The 27,763-nt window shown below is 63.3% G+C and overlaps 1 protein-coding gene across 4 annotated transcripts; it reads left to right on the top strand.

Moving 5' to 3' along the window:
- On the top strand, positions 1–26,470 carry CACNA1H (calcium voltage-gated channel subunit alpha1 H). Of its 4 annotated transcripts, XM_060284566.1 has the most exons (33): positions 1–108; positions 214–347; positions 839–936; positions 3,079–3,238; positions 3,592–3,910; positions 4,039–4,131; positions 5,292–6,069; positions 7,255–7,697; positions 9,605–9,756; positions 10,529–10,714; positions 11,429–11,546; positions 11,842–11,997; positions 12,183–12,273; positions 12,431–12,639; positions 14,238–14,648; positions 15,160–15,260; positions 15,423–15,546; positions 15,625–15,693; positions 15,816–16,000; positions 16,277–16,403; positions 16,602–16,727; positions 16,955–17,044; positions 17,261–17,453; positions 18,058–18,075; positions 19,243–19,394; positions 20,218–20,327; positions 20,524–20,657; positions 20,855–20,929; positions 22,374–22,448; positions 23,194–23,315; positions 23,407–23,839; positions 23,954–24,111; positions 24,715–26,470. In XM_060284566.1, the coding sequence occupies exons 1-33, from the start codon at positions 16–18 to the stop codon at positions 25,708–25,710; spliced, it is 6,729 nt and encodes a 2,242-aa protein (XP_060140549.1). In that variant the 5' UTR covers positions 1–15; the 3' UTR covers positions 25,711–26,470. The 4 variants fall into 4 exon arrangements, with proteins under 4 accessions (XP_060140549.1, XP_060140550.1, XP_060140547.1 ...); XM_060284567.1 differs by lacking the exon at positions 18,058–18,075; XM_060284564.1 differs by having other exon boundaries at positions 23,407–24,111.
- The last annotated feature ends 1,293 nt before the right edge of the window (positions 26,471–27,763 follow it).

Raw genomic sequence — 27,763 nt, 5'->3', positions numbered from 1 at the left:
TTCGAGCACGTCAGCATGCTGGTCATCATGCTCAACTGCGTGACCCTGGGCATGTTCCGCCCCTGCGAGGACGTCGAGTGCCGCTCGGAGCGCTGCAGCATCCTGGAGGTGGGCGGGGCAGGCGGGGCGGGGCAGGCGGGGCGGGACTGGCCACAGGTGACCTGGGCTGGGTGTGAGGGGTGCAGGCCCAGCTCTCAGGCCCCTCTCCTGCAGGCGTTTGACGACTTCATCTTCGCCTTCTTCGCGGTGGAGATGGTCATCAAGATGATCGCCCTCGGGCTGTTCGGGCAGAAGTGCTACCTGGGCGACACGTGGAACAGGCTGGACTTCTTCATCGTCATGGCGGGGTATGGCCGTGCCCCACCGCAGACCAGACCAGGGCGGCCCCTGCGCCTGGCCAGGCCTGGCTGGGAGCCCTGCCCCCCTCAGACCCCATGGCAGCCCCTGGGTCCCCCAGGAAGAGGGATGGGGAGGTGTACTCAGGTGGTGCTGGGTCTGGGGGGTAGCTGGGTCTGGGGTGCCAGGGGCAGGACACTTGTCCAGGGCTCCCTGTGCCAGCACCAGGGACAGCAGGACAGACACAGGGTGATGGAGTGGCCTGTGAGTGGTGAGGAGCCCCCAGTGGTAACCTAAGGTTATACTTCCCCTGCCCTGGAGCCCACGCCAGGCTGGGTGCCTGGTGTGGGGACCAGGCCTCTGGCATGTGCTCACCTGCCCTGGGCCTCCTGGCCTCAGCTGGCAGGGTGCCCTGGAGAGAACCGTGTGCCCGCTGGCCTGGCTCTGACCCCAGAGCACCTGTCGGCCGCCTGAGCGCCCGTTCCCTCTGCCCCGCTCCTAGCATGATGGAGTACTCTCTGGATGGACACAACGTGAGCCTCTCGGCCATCCGGACAGTGCGTGTGCTGCGGCCCCTCCGTGCCATCAACCGTGTGCCCAGTAAGTGACCGTCACACCCGGGCCTGGGACAGGCGTGTCCTGCCAGCCCTGATGAGAGCTTTTGAGGACCCACTGGGGCACAAGGCCAGTAGGCCACACTGCCTGTGTGGCGTCTGGACGCTCTGGCCCCAGCCCAGACCCCAGTGCCGGGGTAGGAGAGGCTGGCCTCCTGCCACTCGCCATGGGAACCTGAGGATTTGCCACTGCTTTTCTGGGGAGGACAGAGCAACCCTGGGCCGAGTTGGGGTGTGATGCGCAGTCAGACTGTGTGGGGTCCCGACTCCCCACAGTGCTGCTGAGTGACAGGGGCCATTCTGAACCTCAGATTCCTCATCTGCACAGCATTTGGGGTCGTGCCCGGGAGCTGTGCAGGACTTGGTTGCTCTCTTGTCTGTCCCACCCTGGTTCTCAGGTCTGAGTTCTGCCAAAGGGTCTGGTGCTCAGGGAAGGGTGGAGAAGCTTCCAGGGGGTCATGTGGCTGCTCGTTTGGAATGTGGTCTGTCCGGACCCAGGTCATCTGCCCACATGGGGCTGTTTGGGAGTTTCTGTGTCTTCCAAGTCTTCAGGGATGTGATGGAATTCAGCCGTTAATTTTCCTGGGGTTGTGTGTGGGTGGTGCCCGTGTGACTGTAAAGTGAGTATACACACACGTGCATGTGGGTCTGTGTGTCCTGTGTAGGTGTGCACAGCTTTTCTGGCTGCCTGGCCTGGGTCCTGGTGGCCTCAGCACTGAAGTCTGGGTGGTCAGGGTGTGTCCTGCGGCCCCTCCAAGAAGTCATACACCCCCAGTGTGGGTCACTCCCTCCCCCTGGGGCTGTCAGCTCCACCAAAGGGCAGGTGGGTGAGGTTTATGCTGTGAGACCCCTGGGCCTTCCTTCTGCTTGCCACCTGGCTATACCCTCAGGGATCAGACAGGGCTCAGATGCTATGTGATCCTGGGCAAGTACTGTACCTCTCTGAGCCTCGGTTTACCCAACTCTGAATGTGGTCCTCCTTAAGGATGGCTGTGGGTTGAGGTGAGGTGTCACACGTGGTTCTTGGCTCTGTGCCCAGCACCATCAGGCACTCAGTCTGCTCACCTGGACCCCCTTTCAGTGTGTGAAGTGATAATACAGCCCCTTTCACAACACAGATCTTCACTTTTCAGACCAAATGCCAGCAGCTTGGCCTTGCTCTGGGGACATGCCCTGGTCCCAAACAGGACCATGTGCCCCTCGCAGTGAGCCCCCAGTGTCTCACTCTGGCTGCCTGGGGTCCACTCTGACGCTGGACCACATGTGGCCTTTTGAGCCAGCTGCTGTCTGGCCAGGGTGGTGCTCACTTTGTCCCTGATGAATCTTTCTCCTGGCCATTTCTGAAACTTAAGTGCTTCTCCCAGCTGTGATTCCCCGCTGTGACCCCAGGGGTCCCACCTCTGCCATCCAACAGCTCCAGGGTGCTCTCCACGAGGCCCCCTGGCTCAGCCCCCTGGCCCAGGGCTCTGCCTGCACCCTTAGGTCAGCTCTTGCTTGTTTCTGGAAACAAGTCTTATCTTCACTGAGGTCTGGGACGGGGGCAGGCCCGGGACCAAGGGGCGCATGGGGCTTGGCTGACCCACTCCCTCGAATAATTGGTGTACACGCAGCCCATCGCACCCAGGAACAAGAGCTTCAAAACTGTCTCTCAAAAGCCGCTTCCTGCCCTGGGGTGCCCATAGCCCCTGCTTCCCCTCCAGTGCAGGGCTCTGCTCAACGTGATTCTCACAGAGAATGGAAAGAACCGCTGGTTCCTGAACCCAGTATCTGCTGCAAGACCCCCAGGCTGCTGCTCGCATGCAGGAGCCTGGGGCCGCGGGACTCCTGGTCTGGTCACCCTGGGGGCCTGCCTGGCTGCAGTGTGTTCCCATATGGCATTCGCAAGGATCAGGGACCTCCCGCCCTGAGCCCCTCCAGGCCATGGCCTTGCTCCCCTCTGTGGTGTCTTACCGCAGATGTTTGTCCTTTGGGGCATGCTGGACTTGGGGGGGCCCAGCTCATGTCCCTCACAGAGGTGCTGGTGTCCATCTGTGAATGGCAGAGGGCTCAGGGCTCCCAGGAGGGCCTGGCGCCTCAGGGATTACCAGGAGGGCTCTGCTGCACTGACCGGCTGCCCTACCACCTGCAGGCATGAGGATCCTGGTCACGCTGCTGCTGGACACGCTGCCCATGCTCGGGAACGTCCTCCTGCTCTGCTTCTTTGTCTTCTTCATCTTCGGCATCGTGGGTGTCCAGCTTTGGGCTGGACTGCTGCGCAACCGCTGCTTCCTGGACAGCACCTTCGCCAGGTGCAGGGGCCCTGCCCACCCTGCAGGACATGCCCCAGTCTGCTCTTCCCAGGGCCTGCCCCCAGAGGCTCCTCCTCTAGCAGGCTCCTCCCCCTCCAGGCCCCTCCCCTCCCCACCCAGAGGTTCCTCCCCTAACGGGCTCTTCCACCAACAGTCTCCTCCTTCTCCAGGCTCATCCCCTAACAGGCCTCCTCCAGGCCCTGTTCCCAGGGACACACCCTTCCTGGAGCAGCACTAGCACTGGTGGGCCTGGGTCTGTCTCTGTTACTTTTGGTTTTTATTTGTGTTTCTATCTCTGTCTGACTGTGTCTGTTTGTCTGTTTCTCTCTGTCTCTCCATCTCTGTGCCTTCAGGAACAGCAACCTCAGCTTCCTGCGGCCATACTACCAGCCGGAGGAGGGTGAGGAAAACCCCTTCATCTGCTCCTCTCGCCGGGACAATGGCATGCAGAAGTGCTCGCACATCCCCAGCCGCCGCGAGCTGCGCGTGGAGTGCACGCTGGGCTGGGAGGCCTATGGGCAGCCACAGGCCGAGGGCGCAGGTGGCACGGGCCACCACACCTGCATCAACTGGAACCAGTACTACAATGTGTGCCGCTCAGGCGACTCCAACCCACACAACGGGGCCATCAGCTTCGACAACATCGGCTATGCCTGGATCGCCATCTTCCAGGTGGGCTCTGGGTCTCCCCTGCACTGGGCGCCCAGCACGCGGGGCCTGGGGGCTGGTACCAGGCAGGCGTGGAGGGCCCACTGCCCTCTCAGGGCCGTCCGTGTGTCCAGCCGCCTGCCCCCCACCAGGTGATCACGCTGGAGGGCTGGGTGGACATCATGTACTACGTCATGGACGCTCATTCCTTCTACAACTTCATCTACTTCATCCTGCTCATCATTGTAAGTGCAGGGGCGGAGTGGGATGCACGGGGCGAGGGGTGGGGGGGCGCCCCCGCTTTGCGACAGCCCTGTCTCAGATCCCAAGCTCCTCCTCTGTTAGCAGGCATCGTCCTGTCCCCGGGGTCCAGCGAGATCCTGCTTGTGCCCCTGGTGCAGCGCCGTCTTGGCCTTTGCTGGCCCTCTTGGGTCCCTGCACTTGACTGAGCTATAGGGCAGGGCGGGGGCAGCAGAGACCCAGGGCCGTCGTGTCCAGGGCAGGTGGGTGGGGGCCCTTGGTGGAGTTGGGGGGAGACTCTGTCCAGCCCCAGGAGGAGGTGGGCAGGGTTGGGAGGACAGAGAAGCCTGTGTGTGTGGGGAGGGGAGAGAGACCTCAGACAGTCCTTCAGGCCCTCCCATGGCCAGGTCCTATCAGGAGGCTGCAGGAGAGTCAGGATCACCTGTTGGGGTCACAGTCCCCCCACAGTGTACATGGGCTCTCAGCACAGTTCTCCACAGTATAGGTGTTTCCCCCAGGCACGGCCCTCCACAGGGATTGTGGCCCCCAGGGGTGGCCCTCACTTGGTTCTCTCAGTGGCCCCTGGTGCCTGGGGCGGGGTTTGAAAAGACCAGCAGTGAATTAAATCAGGCACCTGTCCTGCCTTATCTCAGACCATAATCACAAACAGCAGAGTGTCACCCGGTGACCCTGCCACAGAGGACAGTGCAGCCGTGGGGGCTGAGGAAGACCTGACCCGGGCGGGAGGGTGTGGCTGGGGACAGAGCTGAAGGACGAGGGGACAAACCACACAGATGACGGGAAGGCGGGTCTCCCCACATGTCCTGCAACTGTCCACAAACAGGCAAGGAGCACCTACCCTGCACCACCCATCCCAAATGCTGGGGCTCAACATCGGATCAGCAAGGACCCTGCCCATCACAGGGTGCCCTGCCGCCGCCAGCTACCCTGGGGCCATATCCCGGGCCCCTAGAACGGGCAGCGCACAGTGGGGCTCAGTATTTCTCTCATCAGGGGCTTGATTGTTGTGTAGAAACCACAGCTGCTGTCCTGGTCTCCTGCCCTGCCCAGTCCTGACGCCCAGGGCAGTGGGTCCCAGTGTCCCCGCTTCCCTGCCTCCCTGGGGCACTCGTCCGGTGAGCTCGCTGCCTCCCGCCCGCCACAGGTGGGTTCCTTCTTCATGATCAACCTGTGCCTAGTGGTGATCGCCACGCAGTTCTCGGAGACGAAGCAGCGGGAGAGCCAGCTGATGCGGGAGCAGCGGGCCCGCTACCTGTCCAACGACAGCACGCTGGCCAGCTTCTCAGAGCCTGGCAGCTGCTATGAGGAGCTCCTCCGGTACGTGGGCCATGTGTGCCGCAAGCTGAAGCGCCGTGGCCTCCGCCTCTATGCCCGCTGGCAGAGCCGCTGGCGCAAGAAGGTGGACCCCAGCGGCGTGCCGCACGGCCAGGGCGCTGGGTGGCGGCCACGGCGGGCGGGAGGGCGCGCCACCTCCATCCACCATCTTGTGTACCACCACCACCACCACCACCACCACCACTACCACTTCAGCCATGGCAGCCCACGCCGGCCAGGCCCCGAGCCAGGCGGCAGTGACACCAGGCTGGTGCGGGCCGGAGCACCTCCCTCGCCCGGACATGGGCCCCCTGACGCTGAGTCAGTGCACAGCGTGTACCATGCAGACTGCCACGTGGAGGGGCCACAGGAGAGGGCCCGGGCGGCACATGCTGTGGCCACCGCCGCCGCCGGCCTCAAGCTGGCCACTGGGCTGGGCGCCATGAACTACCCCACCATCCTGCCCTCGGCCGCAGGCAGTGGCAAAGGTGGCCCCGGGCCCAAGGGGAAGCGTCCTGGTGGACCCCTGGGAGCCGGGGGGCACAGCCCACTGAGCCTGAGCAGCCCCGACCCCTGCGAGAAGATCCAGCATCTGGTCGGGGAGCACGGTAAGGACCTCACCCTGTGGGGAGCAGTGGGGAGTGGGGGATGGGCTCCTGGGACATCCCCGCCTGTGTGTGAACCCTCGTGAGTTCAGCCTTCCTCCCTTGGAGCCCTGGATGAAGGGAAGAAGGTGGGGGAGGTCCTGGGCACCTCAGATGGGAGAAGGTGCCCCCCCACCTCCATCCATCCTGTAGCCCTGAGCGTTTGCCACGTGGAAATGAGAATTCTGAAGCTAGAAAAAAAAACCCTGGGGCTGTGCTCCATTGCCCACGCCTGGCCCTGAGAGGGACCACCTGTCCATGGCCTGGTCATTTCTCAGGAGGAGTGGCCGGCCCCCTTTCTAGGTGGGGAGACTGAGGCTGGGGCAGAGGGAAGGGAAAGCCGAGGTCACAGAGCTCCCAAAGGCCGAGGAGAGAGGGGCCGGGGTGCCTCCCAGTATACTCGGTCCTCCCACCTGAGGTGCCGGCCTCACCCACCTGGGACGGGCAGGACACTGCGACCCCAGACACTGGCGTCCCATGCAGACTGAGGCCCTCCCAGGTGGCATGCGCGGGCAGTAGCCCTCAGGGTGCCTGGAGTGGGTAGAGGTGTGTGTGTCCTCACACAGTGAGGCACTGTGTCAAAATGCACGTGCCTATAGTCCTGCACTGCCCACTGGGGCAGGTTGGCCCCGCAGGGCTCCTGGCTGTGGGGCGTCTAAGCCGCCGCCAGTGCAGTCACCTGGGCCCCAGAGACTCAGCCGGGCAGGCAGCACCGAGCGACGATGGCTCCTGCGCGTCGTGACCTGGAATGTTCCCAGTCACGTCATCCGTTTAACGTGACTGCTGGAAAGTGGCTCACGTCACATTTCTGTGGATGGCGTGGCCCCCTGGTGGATGAGCCCCTCTGCCTCTTTTTAGCCTTGAGTGAACAGAGAGTACCTGTGCAGGGCGTGCATGTGCTCAGGTGTGAATGCCCAGGCATGGGCATGTGTGTCTGTGCATGTGCTCAGGCGTGTGCCGAGGTGTGTATGAATGTTCCCACATGTGCACATATACCCAGGTGTGAGTGCCCAGGCGTGTGCATGTGTACGATGTGCATGTCTACACAGACACCGTTCACCCCATGGCAGCCTGCTTGTGCATGTGGGTCCCAGGCACCTGGTGTTGCAGCTGAGCGGCCTGAGGCTGCCCACATCCTTCTCCCTGCAGGACTGGGCCAGGCCCCCAGCCGTCTGTCAGGCCTGAGCGTGCCCTGCCCCCTGCCCAGCCCCCAGGCGGGCACGCTGACCTGTGAGCTGAGTAGCTGCCCGTACTGCACCAGCGCCCTGGAGGACCCCGAGCTGGAGTTCAGCAACTCAGACAGCGGAGACTCGGACAGCAACGGGGTCTACGAATTCACACGGGATGTGCGGCATGGAGACCGCCGTGACCCCATGCAGCCACCCCCAGCGGCGGACACGCCAGACTCAGGAGGAACGCGGCGGAGGGCACAGCGTCGGGCGGTGGCAGGCGAGCAGGGAGGGCTGGGCCGTGTCTGGGCCTCCTTTAGCGGCAAGCTGTGCCGCATCGTGGACAGCAAGTACTTCAACCGTGGCATCATGGTAGCCATCCTCACCAACACGCTGAGCATGGGCATCGAGTACCATGAGCAGGTAGGCGGCCCGGTGCACCCTCCAGAGGTGAAGTGGGCCTGAATGGACAGCCCTTGGAGCGACCCCCGGGGAGCACGTTCCTCGTGTCTCCTTGAGACTTCAGTCTCTTACAGGGCCCCACAGAGGGGTTTCTGGGGGATGGGGAACAGGGATGGCGTTAGAGCTGAATGTCAGCTGTTGTGGCCGTTTTTATCAGCCACTCAGCAAACGCTCGTGCTTCTCCTTGGCTGGGCTTCTGCTGAGGGGTGAATGGAGAAACCGTGGCTCCCGCCTGGAGGTCCTCCTGTCTGGGGTGGGGGTTTGAAATCACAATCCCAGAGGCAGCAGGGGGCTGAGGGCGCTCACCAGGCCACCCAGTGCTCTCCTCAGGATGGGACTCCCACAGCCCAGCTCTCACAGAGAGTGGCCCCCCCTTACATGAGCCAGAATGTGCCCACTGGAATGCCCCTGGGTGGCCCGGAGAGGCCAGTGGTATGGAATGGCCCCCAGAGGAGGAATTGTATGTGTGGTGCCTGGCCCCCCAGTAGCCCCTGCCCGGGACTGGGGCCTCGCCAGGGAGGAGCAGCGGCTGGGTCCGGCAGGGAGAGGGCGTCCACTCTGGGGACCGAGGCCAGTTCACTTTTTTTTTTTTTTTTTTTTCTGTTTTGGCTGCGTTGGGTCTTCATTGCTGCGTGCGGGCTTTTTTCTCTGGTTGCAGCGATCAGGGGCTACTCTTCGTTGTGGTGCACGGTCTTCTCATTTCTGTGGCTTCTCTTGTTGTGGAGCACGGGCTCTAGGGACACGGGCTCCAGTAGTTGTGGCTCGTGGGCTCTAGAGCGCAGGCTCAGTAATTGTGGCACACAGGCATAGTTGCTCCATGGCATGTGGGATCTTCCCGGACCAGGGCTTGAACCCATGTCCCCTGCATTGGCAGGCGGATTCTTAACCACTGCACCACGAGGGAAGCCCCGCGGCCAGTTCACTTTTTAATGACCAGGTTGCCTTCCTCGTTTTCCACCCTCTGGGCTTTTCAAGTCATTTAAGCTATGTTTTTTCATCCTGGACCAATTCAGGGAAAATGCCAGCAGTGTTAGCCTCCAGCAGCCCCGGCAGGGAGGTTCTCTTTGTGAGGGTGAGACCTAGGCAGGGACAGCAGCAGGCTGGAGGGAATCCCCGGCAAGGAAGAGCCTCTGCACACACACGTGTATACACACACGCACGTGCACACACGCACATACGCAAGGTTTACCTGTGCAGATGTGGATATGTGTACAGATGTGTACACGTGGGAGGCCCTGTGCACATGCACGGCACATGCAGGTACATGCAAACTCACATGTGCGCACAAACAGGCCACACACTGGCGCGCACACACATACCAGCATTTACACTGGTGCAGGTGTGCACACACACAGGCGGGCCAGCACATCCCCAGTAAGAGAGGGACCTCTGGGGCCTTCTGCTGACAGGGAAGGGTGTGCAAGGCCACCAGGGATCAGGGCAGCTCTTGGGAGGCACCAACTGTGTGCCCTGCACCCCGTGCACCCACATGCCCACCCTGGAACCCTGAGGCAGATGCTCCAGCCCCTTTTCCCATGGCCTGTGCTTGTGGGGTCTGGGGAAGTCTGTGGACTGTTTCTCAGACATGCTGGTGGGAAGGTCAGGCAGGGCCTGGGGAGGGCCAGGGACAGTCAGGGCCAGACAGGGAGGGCCAGGCAGTTTGGGGTCCAGCTGGAGGGGACATCGCTGGGGTCCTTGTTTTCTCCTCCAGACAGCAGCCAGTTGGGCTCCTTCTGAGATGCTGCCACAGCCCCTTGGCCCCTTGATGCAGACTTACCTGCTCCTAGTTCAGTGGAGCAGTCCCCCACCCCTGCTGAGGGGCACTGGGAGCCGTGGGTGGGCCCTGATGACGTCTCTGCTGCCCGCAGCCTGACGAGCTGACCAACGCCCTGGAGATCAGCAACATCGTGTTCACGAGCATGTTTGCCCTGGAGATGCTGCTGAAGCTGCTGGCCTTTGGTCCGCTGGGCTACATCCGGAATCCCTACAACATCTTCGATGGCATCATCGTGGTCATCAGGTGGGTCCCCACCGCCTGGGAGCCCACAGGGGCCGGGGAGGCTCTGGCTTGCCAGTGTCAGGAGACAGCCCCACACACATAGCAGAGTCCTAGCCAGCAGGAGAGGCCCTGCCAGCAGCATTTCATGGGATGGGATGTCTTGGGGCAGGATCCCCACCCCTCCCCACAAGCACTGTCGGGTACACACAGGTATGTCAGCTGCAACTCAGGTGAAAGTTTGTAGAACCTCGTGGAGCTGTTCCCTGCAGGAACAGAGTGGGCACTCAGTGGCCCTTCGGCCTCACAGCCGGACTCCACTCAGGGCTCAGAACCTTTGAGGAAGGCCAGCTTGCCTGAGGGGTGTCTGCTGCAGCAAAATCAACACAGAAACGAATTGGAGAATCTGGGGGAATTCCCTTCCCCAGGAGGAAGCAGGGCCCTCAGGAGTCAAGGGATCCCCCACCCTAACAAGAATAGACAAGCCAGGCACAGCTTGAAAGGCGGAGGAGCAGGAAAGGTCCTCACTTGAGAAGCTTCTGACTGGGCAGCTTCTAGGGGTCGGGCAGTCAGCAGGACAGCAGCTGATTAGGAGGCTTCAGAGGTGTCACCGCCATCCCTCAGCCCTGTCGATGCCTTGATGCAGCTGAACCTGCTCCCAGAGTGGGGTTGAGCGGAGGCCACGGTGGCTCCCGGGCTGGTGTTCCTGCTTCTGGGAAGAGGGTATCCCAAGGTCAGGGTGGGCACAGGGATGCGCGGCCAGAGAAGGCCCTCCTAAGCCTCGGCCTGCCCACAGCGTGTGGGAGATCATCGGGCAGGCAGACGGCGGGCTGTCGGTGCTGCGGACCTTCCGGCTGCTGCGGGTGCTCAAGCTGGTGCGCTTCATGCCCGCGCTGCGGCGCCAGCTGGTGGTGCTCATGAAGACCATGGATAACGTGGCCACTTTCTGCATGCTGCTCATGCTGTTCATCTTCATCTTCAGGTGGGCGCACCCGGTGGGAAAGGCCTGGGGCACTGAGCACATGCCTGCCCCCGAGGGGAGGCCCCTCCCACCGCGCTGGCCCCGTGCTGTGGCTTTGGGGCCCGGGGTGCCAGGAGCTTCAAAGTGGCAGCAGAAACTCAGTCACTGGTTCCTTTCGACAGGACTGACTGGGCACCTTCTGTGCCAGGCACCGGCGTACTGGGCTCTGCTCCCACGGCTCATAGCTGAGTGGGGTGATGGGACCAGCCCCCAGATGGATGGATTGGGGATCGTGCCCTCCCCAAAAGCCAAGAATGAGGGAGGCAGAGAAGGGGCGGGGCAGCCAGGCTGGAGTTTCTTGCTTCAGCTGCTGTTTGCTGAGCCCTTGCCGTGGGCCAGCTTGGCCCGGGGCCTCAGGCCTTGGGGAGGGGGCTAGGGCAGAGGGCAGCCCCAGGTAGGCTGGGTGAGACAGGCGCCTCAGGTCCTGGCTGCTGCCTGAAGCCAGAGTGGCCTCTGGTTGTCCCTCCTACTGCTGGCCTTGGTCTTCCCACCTATACAATGGAAACAGCTCGGCTGTGGGCACTTGGGAGGCCTCTGCAAATCAGAAAGCTGGGGTCCGGGGGGAGGTGTAGAGGAACAGCTGCTGGGTGTGGAGGTGACCAGGCAGCACCCCCCATATCCCTCCACTTGTGCCTCCTCCCCTGCACTCACCGCATCCCTGTCTGCCGCCCTTAGCATCCTCGGAATGCACCTGTTTGGCTGCAAATTCAGCCTGAAAACAGACACTGGAGACACGGTCCCTGACAGGAAGAACTTTGACTCCCTGCTGTGGGCCATCGTCACCGTGTTCCAGGTAAAGCCAGGTGGGGCCGTCCCCTCATGTACATGGTAGTCCCTGGAGAGCCACAGCCCTGCTCAGAACAGCCCCAGAGCGGGCCGAGGCCTGTCCAAGGCCACAGTGAGTGACGAGCTGTGAACAGCAGCAGGGACATTGATTCTGGCCCCTGGGGTGGTGGACCTGGTCTCACTTGTCCAGAGCTCCTTCTGGTCCTAAGGGCCTGTCAGCATTTCTACAGCCAGACCCACCGTCCTGGCACCCCCTCGGCCCCATGTTGGGCCCACTCTGCCCCGCCACCCCTTTCCCCCAGATCCTCACCCAGGAGGACTGGAACGTTGTCCTCTACAACGGCATGGCCTCCACCTCCTCCTGGGCTGCCCTCTACTTCGTGGCCCTCATGACCTTTGGCAACTACGTGCTCTTCAACCTGCTGGTGGCCATCCTTGTGGAGGGCTTCCAGGCGGAGGTGAGGGGGGCTTCCAGGGGAGGCAGTGGGAGCCAGGCACATTGGGCAGACCAACATGGAGAGAATTCCGTCCTCCACCCGCTGGGCCCTTCCGTCCACACCTGCCCCCATGCTGGCCTGGCCTTCCTGTAGGGGGGTTCCACCTGAGGGGAGCCTCACGTGTACTGTGTGCTCCTCGGGCACAGGGTGATGCCACCAGGTCTGACACAGATGAAGACAAGACCTCCACCCACTTGGAGGAGGACTTGGACAAGTTCAGAGACCTCAGGGCCACAGGTGCGCATGCGGGTGAGGGGGTGGGGCGGGGACAGGATGGAGAGGGAGCTGCCTGCCTGTCCGGGCACAGCTGGGACTCCTGTGGGCGGGTCCTGGGCGGGCAGATTATCCTTCCTGGGAGCCCTGCAGGCTCAAGCGGCCTCCTCCCCCCACCCAGAGATGAAGATGTACTCGCTGGCGGTGACCCCCAACGGGCACTTGGAGGGCCAGGCCAGCCTACCCCCTCCCCTCATCATGCGCACGGCAGCCACACCCATGCCCACCCCCAAGAGCTCCCCACACCTGGATGCGGCCCCTGGCCTCCTGGACTCACGACGTGGCAGCAGCAGCTCCGTGGACCCCCAGCTGGGGGACCAGAAGTCTCTGGTAGGGATGGTCCCCCGCCCTGGCCTCAGGGCACCTTCAGGCTCCACCCACCCAGTTCCTTAGGCCTTCCCCAGAGATGAGTGAGGGTCCCGCACACACATCCCCAGTCATACCCCAGGAATCCCTTGGCCCTGAGTGCTTTGTTTTCTATAAATGGAGTCAGAAACTGCCGTTTTTATGGGAGGAGTATGAACAGACGAGTAGACTGTCAGGCCGGAAGTTTATCTTCCAATTTGCAATCATAGATAAAAGCTGGCAAAGCGCACAGCATACAAGATGGGGAAAACAGAGAAGGATGGCAAAAAGGTGTAAAAAACTGAGTATGTGGGACTTCCCTGGTGGCGCAGTGGTTAAGAATCCTCCTGCCGATGTAGGGGACACAGGTTGAAGCCTTGGTCCAGGAAGATCCCACGTGCCGCGGAGCAACTAAGCCCGTGTGCCCCAACTACTGAGCCTGCGCTCTAGAGCCTGCGAGCCACAACTACTGAGCCTGTACTCTGCAACAAGAGAAACCACCGCAATGCGAAGCCCGCGCACCGCAAGGAAGAGTAGTCCCCGCTCGCCGCAACTAGAGAAAGACTGCGTGCAGCAGTGAAGACCCAACCCAACCAAAAATAAAAATACAAAAAAAAACTAAGGATGTGAAGCAGGTGACAGAAGCCGGGTAGAGAGTTCCGTGCATCACGACCAACAGCACCCTGTGGAGCTGGAGCCCACAGGGTGTTTCCAGACAAACCCAGAAAACACCACCCCCAGCAGACACAGCCAGAGCCGGCTTCTGGGCTTCTCAGAAGGGCCCGGGAGGGGTGGGCAGAGCAGGACAAGCTAACCGTGGAGAGAAAGCACAGGGATATGAACCTGGAGGAAAGTCCAGGCAAACCATCAAGGCAGGACGATCATGTGTTGGTAACAGAAAAGGTGCAGGGCTGAGCCTTGGGTGGGCCGAGTGATCTAGCAACAAGATGCATCACAGCCAAACTGCTAGGACGCTCTGGGAGGAGGACAAGGGCTGTTGAGCCAGGATTCCAGCTCAGCTCCTGCTGGACCCCTGAGGTGAAAACGATGAAGGGCAAAGAGGGTAGGTGCAGCAAAGGTGAAGTCCCCGGACCACAGTCCAGTTTATCTCCTGGATAAGCAGCACCCGGCTTCTCTTTGTGAGTCCAGAGTCTGCCAACTAGAAACTGATGTGGGCCCCCGCCCCAGAGATCCAGTTCAGCTGCTCGGTGGCATCTGAGGATGCCTGGTCCGTGGCTGGTCCCAGGCCCGCTGATAACCTTCGCCCACCCTCTGGTCCTCGAGCAGGCCCGGGAGGCCCACTCAGTGCTCTTGACGCTTGCTGGCCATCTCTCCAGCTAGCTGTTGACCCACTGTGTGCCACAGGTGCCCCACTGAAGGTTCAGTGCCGCTAGTGTCTCTCCTTAGCAGGGCTGTCTGCTCATTAAAGGAGATGATCCATGTACAGATGTCACCCATGGGTGTCAATGGTGATGCCATTGGATGCGAAAGGTCCCTGTGCCAGGTGCCCCTGAGGCCAGGATGTTTGGGGGTAACTTGGGGGGGGGGCGTCCGACCTGCTCACTCCTGCCCCCTCCCCGCAGTCCAGCCTCCGCAGCTCGCCCTGCACCCACTGGGGCCCCAACAGCGCCTGGAGCAGCCGGCGCTCCAGCTGGAACAGCCTGGGCCGCGCACCTAGCCTCAAGCGCAGGAGCCAGTGCGGGGAGCGTGAGTCGCTGCTGTCCGGCGAGGGCAAGGGCAGCGGCAGCACAGACGAGGAGGCCGAGGACAGCAGGCCTGGTGTGGGAGCCTCGCCAGACACACGTGCCACACTGCTGCGGCGCACCGAGTCCCTGGACCACCGCAGCACGCTTGACCTGCGGCCCCTGCGGCCGGCTGCCCTGCTGCCCACCAAGCTCCACGACTGCAACAGGCTGGCCCTGCCCAGCGAGTTATTTCTGCGCATCGACAGCCACAAGGAGGACACGGCCGAGTTTGACGATGATGTGGAGGATGTGAGTGGGGGTGGGCCTCACGTCAGCCCCTCGCCTCCCCCTGTCGTGGGCTGGTTTCCCAGGTGGGGACTCGGGAGCAGCGTTCGTGGGAGGCCCTTGGGACGGGGGAGGGAAGCAGGAGAAGCTGGGCAGGAGCTGATCCGACTGGTGTGGCCTCAGCTGATCCGCAGGGAGCTCTGGAGTGGGATTCGCCCCAGGGTCAGCCCCACCTCCAGCTGAGGGCTTGCTCTGAGCTGGAGTCGGTCAGCCAAGGAGAGCCCCATGGGAGGAGAGGGGAAGAGAGCAGAACCACCTTCTCAGCTAGGCACTTCTGCTGCCCTGGACAGTTTTGCTGGGAGGCCCACCTGGGCAGGGATCTGAGGATGGCCACTTACCGGCACCCCCCTGGACTCCCAGCGTAGGTCCCTCACCCAGTGCCCGGGTGGGTGGACAGGGCTGAGCCTGAAGGCAGGAGAGGCTGGGGGCTGCCCAGGCTGGGAGGGGCCCTGAGGACCCCCCCCCCCCTCCCCAGAGCTGCTGCTCCCGGCTGCAGAAAGTGCTGGAGCCCTACAAGCCCGAGTGCTGTCGGAGCCGCGAGCCCTGGGCCCTGTACCTCTTCTCCCCACAGAACAGGTATGGGGCACACCTGGGAGAAACCTGGGAAAGCTGACCCCTCCCTCTGGGCCCCTGCGTCCCTACCACGTGGTGAGCGCTGTGCTCCTCCCCTGGGACCTTGGGGACGGGAAGCAAGGGCTTGGCCAGGGCTGTCCCTGAACCCCCACCCCTGGCCCCCAGGCTCCGCATCTCCTGCCAGAAGATCATTGCTCACAAGATGTTTGATCACGTCGTCCTGGTCTTCATCTTCCTCAACTGCATCACGATCGCCCTGGAGAGGCCCGACATTGACCCCGGCAGCACCGTGAGGCGCCCTCCTTGCCTGGGAGGGGTGGGGTCCCGCCGTTGCGGCTGGCCCCTTCCATCATCCTGTCCTCTGCAGGAGCGCGTCTTCCTCAGCATCTCCAACTACATCTTCACGGCGATCTTCGTGGCTGAGATGATGGTGAAGGTACAGGGTGTCCAGGGGAGCCCAGGCATCTGTCCATCCGGCCTCACAGCCCTGCCCAGTGGCCCCACCCTGGCCCCGTGTGCAGCACGTATGTCCACCAGCCCCTCCTCTGCACCCACTAGGTGGTGGCCCTGGGCCTGGTCTCTGGTGAGCATGCCTACCTGCAGAGCAGCTGGAACATACTGGATGGGCTGCTGGTCCTGGTGTCCCTGGTTGACATCATCGTGGCCATGGCGTCGGCCGGTGGTGCCAAGATCCTGGGCATCCTGCGTGTGCTGCGCCTGCTGCGGACACTGCGGCCCCTGCGGTAGACTGGGCGGTGGGGCAGGGCCTGAATCGGGGATCGGAGCAGGGCTGGGGAAGGATGGGGTGGAGTTTGGGGAAGGTAAGGGTATGAATGGGCGGGGCTGTGGCTGGTTGGGGTGGGGCCAGAGGGTGGGGCGGAGCCAGAGGGTGGGGCAGAGCTGGGGAGGGAAAGGGCCTGGGGCCAGCAGGGGTGGGGTCTTTGCAGTGCAGGGCTTTCTGTCTGGTGGCAGCTCCCTTGGGTGGGCTCAACAGCACATTTCTTCTGCTCCTCGTGCAGGGTTATCAGCCGTGCCCCAGGCCTCAAACTGGTGGTGGAGACTCTGATATCGTCACTCAGGCCCATCGGAAACATTGTCCTCATCTGCTGTGCCTTCTTCATCATCTTCGGCATCCTAGGGGTGCAGGTGCGTGGCTCTGCTTGTCTGTGGGACGGTGGTCTGTGGTCAGCAGCAGCATAGCAGCCCCGGGAGGGCCAAGGCCCAGGCAGGCAGCGAGAGAGACGTTGCTCTCTGTCCGGCTGCTCTGGGAGGCCCTGTGGGGGTGGGTCTGGAGCGTGGGGGTGCAAGGCCTGGCCCTCTGGGTGACTACCCCGCCCTGGTCAGCTCTTCAAGGGGAAGTTTTACTACTGCGAGGGCGCTGACACCAGGAACATCTCCACTAAAGCCGAGTGCTGGGCTGCGCACTACCGCTGGGTGCGACGCAAGTACAACTTCGACAACCTGGGCCAGGTGGGCAGGGCTGGGGGGTGGGGTGGTGGTCGGGATGGGGGGCAAGCCTGGCGGGGGTGACCTCACCTAACCTCGTCCTTATCTGTAAGGTGGGAGCGGCATGGCAGGTCTGCGAGTCGTGGGTGGGTCTGCTGTGCGTGGGGCTGTGGTAGGGGGTGTGGTCCTTTGGGGCGTCTCCCCAGCAGGAGGCCACGTCCAGAAGTAACCACCTTGCTCTGGCCTCGCAGGCGCTGATGTCCCTGTTCGTGCTCTCATCCAAGGACGGATGGGTGAACATCATGTACGACGGGCTGGACGCCGTGGGCATAGACCAGCAGGTGCAGTGGGCGGTGGGCAGCCCTGCTCCTTCAAGCAGACCTTTCTTCCCGTGTCCTTTGGTCATCTCAGGGAATGTCCCCCGAGAGGCCGCATTTGGCCTCTGAGAACTTCTGGAGAGTTCCACGTCGGGGGTCAGAGCTACCCTGCAGGCAGAGGCCATGCCCGGGAGGGGCGCCCTTGTGGGCAGGCACCCACGTGCCACTCCTGTGCCGCAGCCGGTGCCCAACCACAACCCCTGGATGCTGCTCTACTTCATCTCCTTCCTGCTCATCGTCAGCTTCTTTGTGCTCAACATGTTCGTGGGCGTCGTGGTGGAGAACTTCCACAAGTGCCGGCAGCACCAGGAGGCCGAGGAGGCACGGCGGCGGGAAGAGAAGCGGCAGCGGCGCCTGGAGAGGAAACGCAGGAGTAAGGCGCTCCCGGTGGCGGTGGCGGGTCGGTACCTGCGCGTCACCCCAGCCTTTTCCACCTGCCTGAGGCCCCCCTTTCGCCTGTGGGAGGGTGGCTGGGGACCGGGGGACCAGCCAAGGGGTGGCTCTGAGACCGGGCTGCTGCTGGCCTAAGCCCGGGTCTCCCTTGTGCTCGGCGCAGGGCTGTGCAGGCAGCAGCTCAGCAGCCTGGCCCCAGAGCCCCCTACCTGGCCCCAGTCCCCTTGCCCCACCCGCAACTCCGGCCTCACCGAGTGACTCTACACGCTTGCCCTTCTTGCCCTCAGAGAAGGATGGCTGCAGCAGGAGGTGGGGTCCCTTCCCAGGAGGTACAGGGGATGGATGAGGCCCCAGTTCCCACCCCCCACCACCGCAAGGGCAGGTTCATCCCATGAGTTTTCACGCCACGGTGGGGGGAGCAAGCAGAGCCATCCAAGACAGAGAGAGGGTCTTAGAAAACCCCACCCAGCTGGGGAGCAAAGAGGGCCTCTTCCAGGAGAGGCTGCTGAGCTGCCCGCCCACCCCATGGAGTCTCCTAGCCCTGCCCACCGCGGCCAGCTCAGACCATCTCCTTGTCTTTCCAGGCACTTTCCCCAACCCAGGTACCTGCCCCCGCCCTGCATGCCTTAACCCCCACTTCTGCAGGCCACTGCACAGGGCTGCGGACTGGCCTGACCTCCATCCCTCTGCCACTGCCACAGGGAAGGGTGGACATCGCAGGCGGGTGCCAAGCCCACTGGGGTCCACCGCAGGGTGGGCACGGGACGGCTGGGGTGGGCGCCGGGCGCCAGTGGGAGGAAGGGTTGCTGGCTCGCCTGCCTGGTGTCCATGCTGCTGCCTTCAAGCTCGTGTGTGTTCCTCCGCCCGGCCTGCATGCCTGACTGCTTCTCTGCTGCACTCTGGGAAGCCTGCCGGCCGGTGGCTACTCCATGTCCTCAGTGCTGGCCTGGCCCAACTGGTCACTGGCCCCTTTGGCTGCAAGAGCTGAGCCAAGCTTTCTAGTGACCGCATGCCAGACCAAGAAGCATGCGGGCCCCAGGGAGGGGTCGGTTCCCGTCGGCCCCCGCTCTACCTGGTCCCTGCCCACGGGCTTCTGTGGCCGAGGTGGGTCCCCTATGCAGTGGTGGCAGCTATGCGCTCACCCAGTGGGAGCTCAGTGGGCACTGATCTGCCCTAAAGAGTTAGAGCAGATGGAGCATTTAGTGCAGACAGACCTGCTGGGAGATGCACAACCTCCCCCCGCCACCCAGGTCATGGCCATCAACCTCAGATGTACGAGAGAGTGGGCAGACTCCAGACAGCAGGCAGTTGCCCACTGGCCTCCTGGAGTACAGGGAGTGGAGGGACTCTGGGCCTGGGGGCCAGGAGGCAGCACATGCCCAGCCTGGAAGATGGGGGTGTGGTAGCCACTCTGCCCTGCCCCCCAAGAAAGCTCCCATCTGCCCACCCTTCATCACTGAGGTGTCTCTGAACCCTGATGCCAGCTCAGGAGAGTAGATCACACAGGCCCTGGCTTGGGAGCTCCCGGCAGGGCGGGGTTTGGGCAGGGCCCCACGGCAGGACGCAGGTGGGGTCTCAGCTTCCAGGCCCACTCCTGGGGTCTGCCCTGGGGCTGGGGCCCTCTTGGTGGAGTAGGTCAGTGGGTGACCTGCCCCTGAGGCCCACGTCTGAGCCTGGGCCCTCCCCCAGCACCTCTACCCTCCAGCCCCTGGGAGGCAGCCCTCCCACCCCACCCCACCCACCCCCTCACCATGGCCCTCTTCCCACAGAGGCCCAGCGCCGGCCCTACTATGCGGACTACTCACCCACGCGTCGCTCCATCCACTCTCTGTGCACCAGCCACTATCTGGACCTCTTCATCACCTTCATCATCGGCGTCAACGTCATCACCATGTCCATGGAGCACTATAACCAGCCCAAGGTGGGGTTCGCTGCCTGGATACCCCACCCATCCTGCCTCTAGGCCTGCAGCGGGGAGGGCCGCGGGTGGGGTCCATTGCTCAGTGAGGTGGTGCCACACTAAGAACTGGGGGCCCCAGGTCTGCAGCAGTGCCTGAGCCCTCACCGGGGTTTATGGGGTACATGGATGTGTGGCTGGAACAAAGGGTCCTCCTTCCTTTAAAACCAGTGGAAACTCCCAGGGCACATCTGCCCCAAGGGCCTCCCCAACCCCATGAGAAGTCCCATCCAAAATGCTGGCTAAGGGAGTGTCCCCGAGTCCAGCAGCTTCCCAGACTGTGGATTTCACAGTCCAGGAAAGGCCAGACTGAGAGAGGGAGATGTCCTCTGATCGCATCGCCACCATTTCATTAAAGACGGGGACGCCCCCTCCTCCTAGAACAGCAGAGAGCCTCTGATTCTTTGGCTGAAGCTGAGCCCATCCGGAGGGCTGGCCCCTGCCCTGGGCTGTGGGTGGCTCTGGTCCAGGCAAGGCCAGAAGTCTGGGCTCCGAGGGGCAGGTTCCCCCACCTGAGAGTTGTCCCCAGAATGCCGCGAGCGTAAATCCAGGCGGCCCTCCCCAGCCCAGCACAGACCTGCATCCAGTAATAGCTGAGACCTGTCCCGTATCTGAGGAGGTGCCCAGGTCAGCAGAGGAGAGAGATGGAGCAGGGTGGACAGGGCACAGGTGCGGGGGCGGCAGGGGCGGGGGGGGCGCCCAGTGCTGCAAGGGGGCAGGAGGATGGGTGGGAAGGGGCAGCCGGGCAGGGAGCCTGACACTCAGGAGCCTGACACTCCATCCCCAGTCTCTGGACGAGGCCCTCAAGTACTGCAATTATGTGTTCACCATCGTCTTCGTCTTTGAGGCCCTGCTGAAGCTGGTGGCGTTTGGGTTCCGGAGGTTTTTCAAGGACAGGTGTGTGGAGCAGGGGCAGGAAAGAGCCGTGGCCTGAGGCCCAGGTGGCGGTGCTGAGTAGAGGTGCGAGACGCCCTGTGGTGACACCAGGGCGTTTCCAGGGGACCGGGAGGGGACTCCTGGTGCTCTGAAGGGCTAGGGGCGCTGGGGAAGAGGCAGCGGCCCGCACTGAATCATGCCTGCCCGCCCGGCCCAGGTGGAACCAGCTGGACCTGGCCATCGTCCTGCTGTCCATCATGGGCATCACACTGGAGGAGATAGAGATGAACGCGGCGCTGCCCATCAACCCCACCATCATCCGCATCATGCGCGTGCTGCGCATCGCCCGCGGTAGGCCGCCCGCCCGTCCCGCCAGGCTCTCCGGGCTGTCAGGAGGGCCGGTAGACAGGGCTCAGGGGTCCACCTACCCCGTGTCGTTCCTCAACCCGCACTGGTGCGTCATGCTGGTGACGGGAAGTGGGGGGACGGGTGGTCCGGGTCTGGCCGGCCCCACCCCCTCCCCGCTAATGCTCGGCTCCCGGCCCTAGTGCTGAAGCTGCTCAAGATGGCCACGGGTATGCGGGCCCTGCTGGACACAGTGGTTCAGGCGCTGCCCCAGGTAGGTCGGCAGCTCGGGGGCTGGGCCTGGGTCTGGCTTCCCTGCTCCTAGGGTGGGCATCACAGACACCCCCAAGAGGACAGGCTGCAGGGAGGGCCTCACTCACTGTCAATCAGCACTTGTTCACCTGGTCGCCCCGTCTCGTGGCAACTGCAGTTACCAACCCCGCTCCCTGCCGGGTGCAAGGAGTAACTGAGCTTCTAGGCTGTGCTGTGAGAGGGGCGTGCTGCCTGCCTTCCGGGCCTCAGTCTAGTCTCTCTGGGGAAGACCAATGACCAGTGCCCATATCCCCCAGTGCAATTCTGGACGCAGTGGGATTTGGGCAGAGGGCAGAGCCTGTGGCAAAGGTGTGCTTGTCGAGTTTGGAGGACCACACCCAGGGCTCAGGTGTTGGCCACAGGCCTCTCTCCTCTGGAGCCAGTTCAGGCCCTGCGACCTCGCGTCCTGTGCCCAACAGCCACCACACTGATCCTTTGTGGTCTCTTGAGCTGAAAGTCTTATTTCCCCATCTGTGCAGTACTCAGTCCCTCTGCCAGTCCACCTGACCAGCCGTCCGTCCACATGTCCATCTGGCCGTGGATCTAGCCCTCTCAACTAGCCTTCCAGCTACCCAGCCACCCACATGTCTGTCTATCCATTCCCACAGCTGTCTGTCCACCCATCTACCAGGTGTCCAGCTGTCCAGCATCCAGCCCTCCAGCTGCCCACTAACCCCCCAGCCCTCCACGCCCTCCACCTTCAGCCGGCCCCCACTGGTCCCCTTAGCAGCATTCCTCAGACCTGAGTTATACTCAGCTCTCCTTGCAGCCTGCCCAGTGTCTGTGGGAGTGACGGGAAGGGGTGGGGGTGGAGGATGGGAAACCCGGGCCTGGCCACGCCCCAGTGCCATGCCTCTGGGGGCCGGAGCAGGTGCTGGAGAAGAGGGGGAGCAGCCACATCAGGGTGAGGAGGCGTGTGAGGGTGCCCCTGCGCCGCCCCCCCACCCCATAGCCCAGAGTGAGCATGAGCAGACGCTGGGAGGGTGGGCGGCAAGTTCACAGCAGAGCCTCGGGCAGGGGTCAGACCAGACCTCACTGTCTGCAGAGCTTCAGCCTTCACCTTGAGGTGGGGACCCTGAGGCTGGAGGCAGGCCCTGCACAGAGTCCACCAGAGCCCTCGGGAGGCCTCCCAGGTTCTGGGGAGCAGAGGAGCCGGAGGCAGCACCCTGGGTGCCGGGTGGGCATGAGGAGCCGAGCAGGGGCAGAGGCCAGCAGAGGGGCCTTGGGCACCAGGCAGGACAGGGAGCCCTGGGGGCCACAGGAGCTCCGAGGCCAAGAGGGATGGATTAAGAACAGGGCTCAAGGCAGTCCCCAGGAACTTGATGCCCTGCTGGGCGGGTCTTGGGTAAAGGGGGTGGTGTGAGACTGAGGCCCCACTGACCTCATTCTGCTTCTCTCCTATGTAGGTAGGGAACCTCGGCCTGCTTTTCATGCTCCTGTTTTTTATCTATGCTGCCCTGGGAGTGGAGCTGTTTGGGAGGCTCGGTGAGTGCAGCCGCGCCGTGGCCCACACTCCAGACACGGGGTCCCAGAAGGCGCAGCATCACGCGTGAGCACACAGCCCGCGGATGGCTCCGGGCGCTGGCCAGGCTGAGGCCCTGGCCCCTGCTCCTGTCAGCCCTTCACTGTGAGGTGACTTGGCACATGCGAAAGTGCTGTGACAGACGCATGACGTGCACACAGACACGCACATGTGTTCATACCCAGGCCAGGAGGACAGAGCTGCACATGAGTGTGAGTGCACGTGCCCACACGCAGGTGTGACCTGAACTCCACCTGGTCCCCAGGGGACATGCTGCAGCAAGTCCTTAATTGTCACCAAGGATTTCCTCAGACCCCCAGGCGTGAGGCTCTGGCTAGTCCGGGCAGGGGTCCGTGGGGACCTTTCGTGGCATCCCAGACCCTGTGGGAGCACCCTTCCTTTTGGGTGTCAATGAAGGCTCAGTGGGTTCAAGGGTCTGCCCAGAGGGGCTCCTCAGACCCAGCAGCTAGTGCCCCACAACCTGGATCTGGGCCGCCTCATGCCCAGGGCAGCCCTGTTACTCCTCAGAATAGAAGGGGGGCATGCTGATGCAGAGCTGGGCTTGTGCTGAAGGCATCCACCTGCCAGGGCCCCTGAGCTGTGCCACCACCCTGCATCCCAGAGGAGCGTGCCTTTCTCCCTGTGGGAGGGCAGGGCCTGTGTGCGGACTGGCCCCGACAGGCGGGCTGACCAGGTCCCTCCCGGCAGAGTGCAGTGAGGACAACCCCTGCGAGGGCCTGAGTAGACACGCCACCTTCTCCAACTTTGGCATGGCTTTCCTCACACTGTTCCGCGTGTCCACGGGGGACAACTGGAACGGGATCATGAAGGTACCGGCCCACGCGGTGGGCGGGGCGGTGGGAGTCCACGAGAGGCCCCGCAGACGGAGGTGGGAGCCTGCCCGCCGCCCTCCACCCGCAGGACACGCTGCGGGAGTGTGCCCGTGAGGACAGGCACTGCCTCAGCTACCTGCCGGCCATCTCGCCCATCTACTTCGTCACCTTCGTGCTGGTGGCCCAGTTCGTGCTGGTCAACGTGGTGGTGGCCGTGCTCATGAAGCACCTGGAGGAGAGCAACAAGGAGGCCCGCGAGGATGCCGAGCTGGACGCGGAGGTCGAGCTGGAGATGGCGCAGGGGCCCTCCGCCCGCCCCAGGCCCACGGCCCTGCCGAGCCCAGGTGCCTCGCCGGACGCCCCCAACCTGCTGGTCGTGCGCAAGGTGTCTGTGTCCAGGATGCTCTCACTGCCAAACGACAGCTACATGTTCCGGCCCGTGGCACCCGCTGCGGCCGCTCATCCCCACCCGCTGCAGGAGGTGGAGATGGAGACCTACGCGGGCGCCTCGGGCACCTCGGGTACAGCCCCATGTGGAGACAGCCAGGACCTGGGCGGGCGGGGCCGGCCAGGGCCGGCAGGGGCAGGGGTGGGGCCAGCGGCGAATGCACATTTCAGGCACCTTCTTGCCCCAGGCCCAGTCACCGCCCACTTGCCGCCTGTGGAGTCCTGCCCATCCCTCCAGGTCCCGTCGGCTATGTCCTCCCCGGCCAGGGGCGGCGACACCCTCCGTGCCCTGACCCCTCTGGGTGCAGCCCGCTCCCCTAGTCTCAGCCGGCTGCTCTGCACACAGGTAGGAGGAGACTTCCGGTCCGCAGCTGAGGCCTGGGGGCTCCGTGGGGGTTCCCTCCCCTTTTGAAGGATGAGTGACAGGGACATTGGGGAAGTAGGCGCTGTGTCCCTGGAGCCTGTGATGATGCCACCTGGCCATGGGGACCCGTGTCCCCTCAGGCGGCAGCCTCGCCCTCCCTCAGGCCCCCCCAGCAACCTTTCCTGTGGGCCTGGATGTACCCACAGACCACTCTCACCTGAGACTTCGGCCCCTCTCCCTTCCTCCCTCCTTGAGGTGTCAAGCTGAGCTGGTGGTGCCAGGCAGGCAGTGGTTGCAGCCTGGCTCTGTGCCCCATCGGGTCTCCAGAGGCCCATGGCAGATTCTGCCCATGGAAGCTTGGGCTCCAGCCCTCTGCTCATCACGGCCCCTCCCCAGCATGACCAGCGTTGGTGGGGGCCCCTACACTAGGGTTGGGGGACAGTGCTTCCACACCAGTGTCTCGCAGCCCCATCTCACCCTGGCCCATAGCCTTGGGGGTCACGAGGTCTTCCTGGCCTGTGGTGGAGGGTGGGGTCCCTGTTGCCTGGGCTCTGGCTGGTCTCATATGACTCCATGTCTTTGCAGGAGGTAGTCTGCACAGAGTCCCTAGAAGGGCAGGTCGATGGTCCCAGGGACAGCAGCCCGGGCTGGGGAGAGCCTGGTGGGAAGACCCCAGTGAGGCAGGCGCCCCTGGGGCCCTCCTTGCGATCCCCACCCTGTTCCCCGCGGCCCACCAGCATCCGCATCCGCAAGCACACTTTTGGACAGAACTACATCTCCAGCCGGCCACCGGTCCTGGGCGCAGAGGAGGCTGAGGCCCCAGACCCGGCTGACGAGGAGGTCAGCCACATCACCAGCTCTGCCCACAGCCCCTCGGCCTCACCTGCTGCCTGTGGGGTGGTGGGCGGTGAGCCAGACCTGCACAGGCTCTACAGTGTCAATGCCCAGGGCTTCCTGGACCAGCCAGGCTGGGCGGACGAGCAGAGGCGGCCCTCCGTGGAGCAGGGCTGTGGGGACAGCCGCCCAGAGGCCGGGGAGGTGAAGACCCGGGCCCTGGAGGCCGAGCTGGCCCTGGGGGCACGCAGGAAGAAGAAGATGAGCCCCCCCTGCATCTCCATAGAGCCCCCCGCGGAGGACGAGGGTGCGGCCCGGGCCCCTGCAGCGGAGGGCGGTAGCACCACCCTGCGGCGGAGAACCCCATCCTGCGAGGCTGTGCCCCACAGGGACCCCCTGGAGCCCACAGACAGTGCAGGGTTGGACACTGCCGCCAAGGGGGAACGGCGGGTCCAGGTCCCCTGCCGCACAGAGCACCTGACCATCCCGAACTTTGCCTTTGAGCCGCTGGATGTGGGGGGCCCCAGGGGGGACCTGTTCTTGGATGGTGGCCGTGGTGTCGCCCCAGAACCCAGACCTTCCTCCTCAGGCATCACGGCACCTCCCGAACCCCAGCAGACGGAGCCTCCAGTGGCCTCGGGAGACCCCCCAGAGGAAGGGTGGGGGCTGCACCTCACAGTCCCTGAGAGCCCACTGAAGAAGGGGTCCACCCCAGTCCTGGGTGACAGTGTGGACAAGCCCGTGTAGCTCGGGGTGCAGTGCCCACAGGCTTTGGCACTGGGGTTGGGGTGCACCCAGCAGGGTGGTGGCCCAGGCAGAGTTACACGTGGACCCTGGGTCCGGCCCCACTGAAGGCAAAGGTGCCGGAAGGATGTCATAACAGGGAGAAGGAGGCAGATGCAATTGTGGGCGAAGTGGAGCAGGGGGAGCCCACAGCCCGAAGCCTCAGTTAAAGTTGGGGATTTCCGAGTCTGCTGCCATGGTCCCAGGCCGTGCCAGTAGCCTGGTCAGCAGTCCCATAACGAGAGCTATGTCCAAGGGACAAGGACCAGAGAACACCAAAAGTAGAAAGGCAGAGGCCACCTAGCAGAGCCCCATTCTCACATCCGCTTATTTTTATACATGCTTAGGGCCATTTATGCCCTCCAGCTTCATCCCCAAGGCCACCGTGGTCACGCTTCACGTTGCTCACAGTTTGAGTTCTCATCCATTTGTCTCCACTGCTCATTGCTGTCTCATCCCCCCTCCAATACCCACTGCCCACCGTTCTGTCCCCCTCAGGATTCCGGAGAATGCTCTTGACTCCGGTCTCTGGGAAACAGCTGGTCGCCAGGGAGTGGGGACCATATGCAATAAGACCCTCACTGCCCGTGGGGCTTGGGCCGAGAGTTTCAGCTGATGCCCCCTTGTTTCATTTTGTTTCTGTTACAAATTCAGGTTAAACATTTGCAATAATCCGATGCAGAAAACTCGGCTTCTCAAGCCAAGGGGAGGGGAGGGGGGCAAAGCAGAGTGGAATAAATATTAACTTATTTAAGAAATGCGTTGGATTTCCACTGTCAGAATCGGTCTCTCACGTGGGTAGGTGGCAAGCCCATGGCCTTGGTGAGGGCCAACCTGGGTGATGCCTCCACCACCAGCAGCGGCACGGGGCTCCACAAAGCCCTCCTGCAGGCTCCCCCCCCCCACTTGGGCAGATCGCAGATAGAAAGCCCTCCTTCCCTGGAAAAGTAGAGCTTATCTTGGCAGCCAGAACCATGTGATATCATTCACACACTGGAGAAACAAGGACTGAACCAATTAGGAACAAGTTTCTGCCAGGGCTTCCAGCAGGAATGGGTGCTGTGGGAGCAGGGGGCAGGCCCCCGTGGGAGCGCTTCCCAGCTGGGCAGTCACCTGGGGTTGCAGGGGCCACCCTCCTCTCTGCTGTCTCCCTACCTGAAGGCTCTGACCCTAGACCCGCCCCACGCCCTGCTGGCTTCTCGGCCGCAGCCCTAGTGTACAGACCCCCAGTCACCCCTTCCCCGTGAGAGCAGGTACAGAAGGGGGCTGGGTCAGGATAGAACTTGTGATCCTCCACAAGTTCACAGACCGTGGCTGTGAACACAATGGGGGGCTGTACCCAACGCAGAGCTGGCTTCAGGTTAGGGTCCAAGCCCTTCTCTCCATGCAGCAAAGCAGGAGCCCAGCGACACTGGGACGGCAGGCCCCTGACGCTCTTCAGCTGCCTCTGGGCTGGGCTAGGTGGTGGGAGGTGCCATCCAGGGCTCTACCTGGCTGAGGCCGGGGCCTATTTGCTCTGACACGGGTGGGCAGTGAGTCCCCAGCATAGGGCCCAGGGCTGCACCCAGCCCCTCCCCCACCCCCACCTGCCCAGCCCCTCCCCCACCCCCACCTGCCCAGCCCCTCCCCCACCCCCCACCTGCCCAGCCCCTCCCCCACCCCCACCTGCCCAGCCCCTCCCCCACTCCCCACCTGCCCAGCCCCTCACAGGAGGTGCCAGGGCTCCCTCTGGTGGGGGCTCCTGGAACTGCAGGGCTTCCCAGAGTGGGCGGCCCTGGTGTGGGCTTCGGGGCGGGGCACAGCTGGACCTGGAGTGATGGGGTCTGCAGACTCTCCTGCATGTGACCTTGGCCTCAGTTCCCACAGGGAGAATATGCTGACCTGGGCCGGACCCAGGGCTGCGGCAGTGGTTCTTCCCCCAGGCCCAGCCTCTGGCCTGCAGTCTCCCTGCTAGAGAGGGGTCATAGGTCAAGGGTTAGAGGGCAGGAGGATGGGACAGTTGACTAGTTTCTGTGTA

This window comes from Globicephala melas, chromosome 15 (assembly GCF_963455315.2).
Source record: "Globicephala melas chromosome 15, mGloMel1.2, whole genome shotgun sequence".
In the NCBI taxonomy this organism is placed as follows: domain Eukaryota; kingdom Metazoa; phylum Chordata; class Mammalia; order Artiodactyla; family Delphinidae; genus Globicephala; species Globicephala melas.
Note: the sequence above shows the minus strand (reverse complement) of the source record. Positions and strands in the feature narration are given on the sequence as shown.

Coding starts and splice junctions, on each gene's coding strand:
- CACNA1H (XM_060284564.1), top strand. CDS start 16: ATGCTGGTCATCATGCTCAACTGCGTGACCCTGGGCATGTTCCGCCCC. Junction 3,911..4,038: donor CCTGGATCGCCATCTTCCAG/GTGGGCTCTGGG, acceptor GCCCCCCACCAG/GTGATCACGCTGGAGGGCTG. Junction 23,316..23,406: donor ACTGGAACGGGATCATGAAG/GTACCGGCCCAC, acceptor CTCCACCCGCAG/GACACGCTGCGGGAGTGTGC.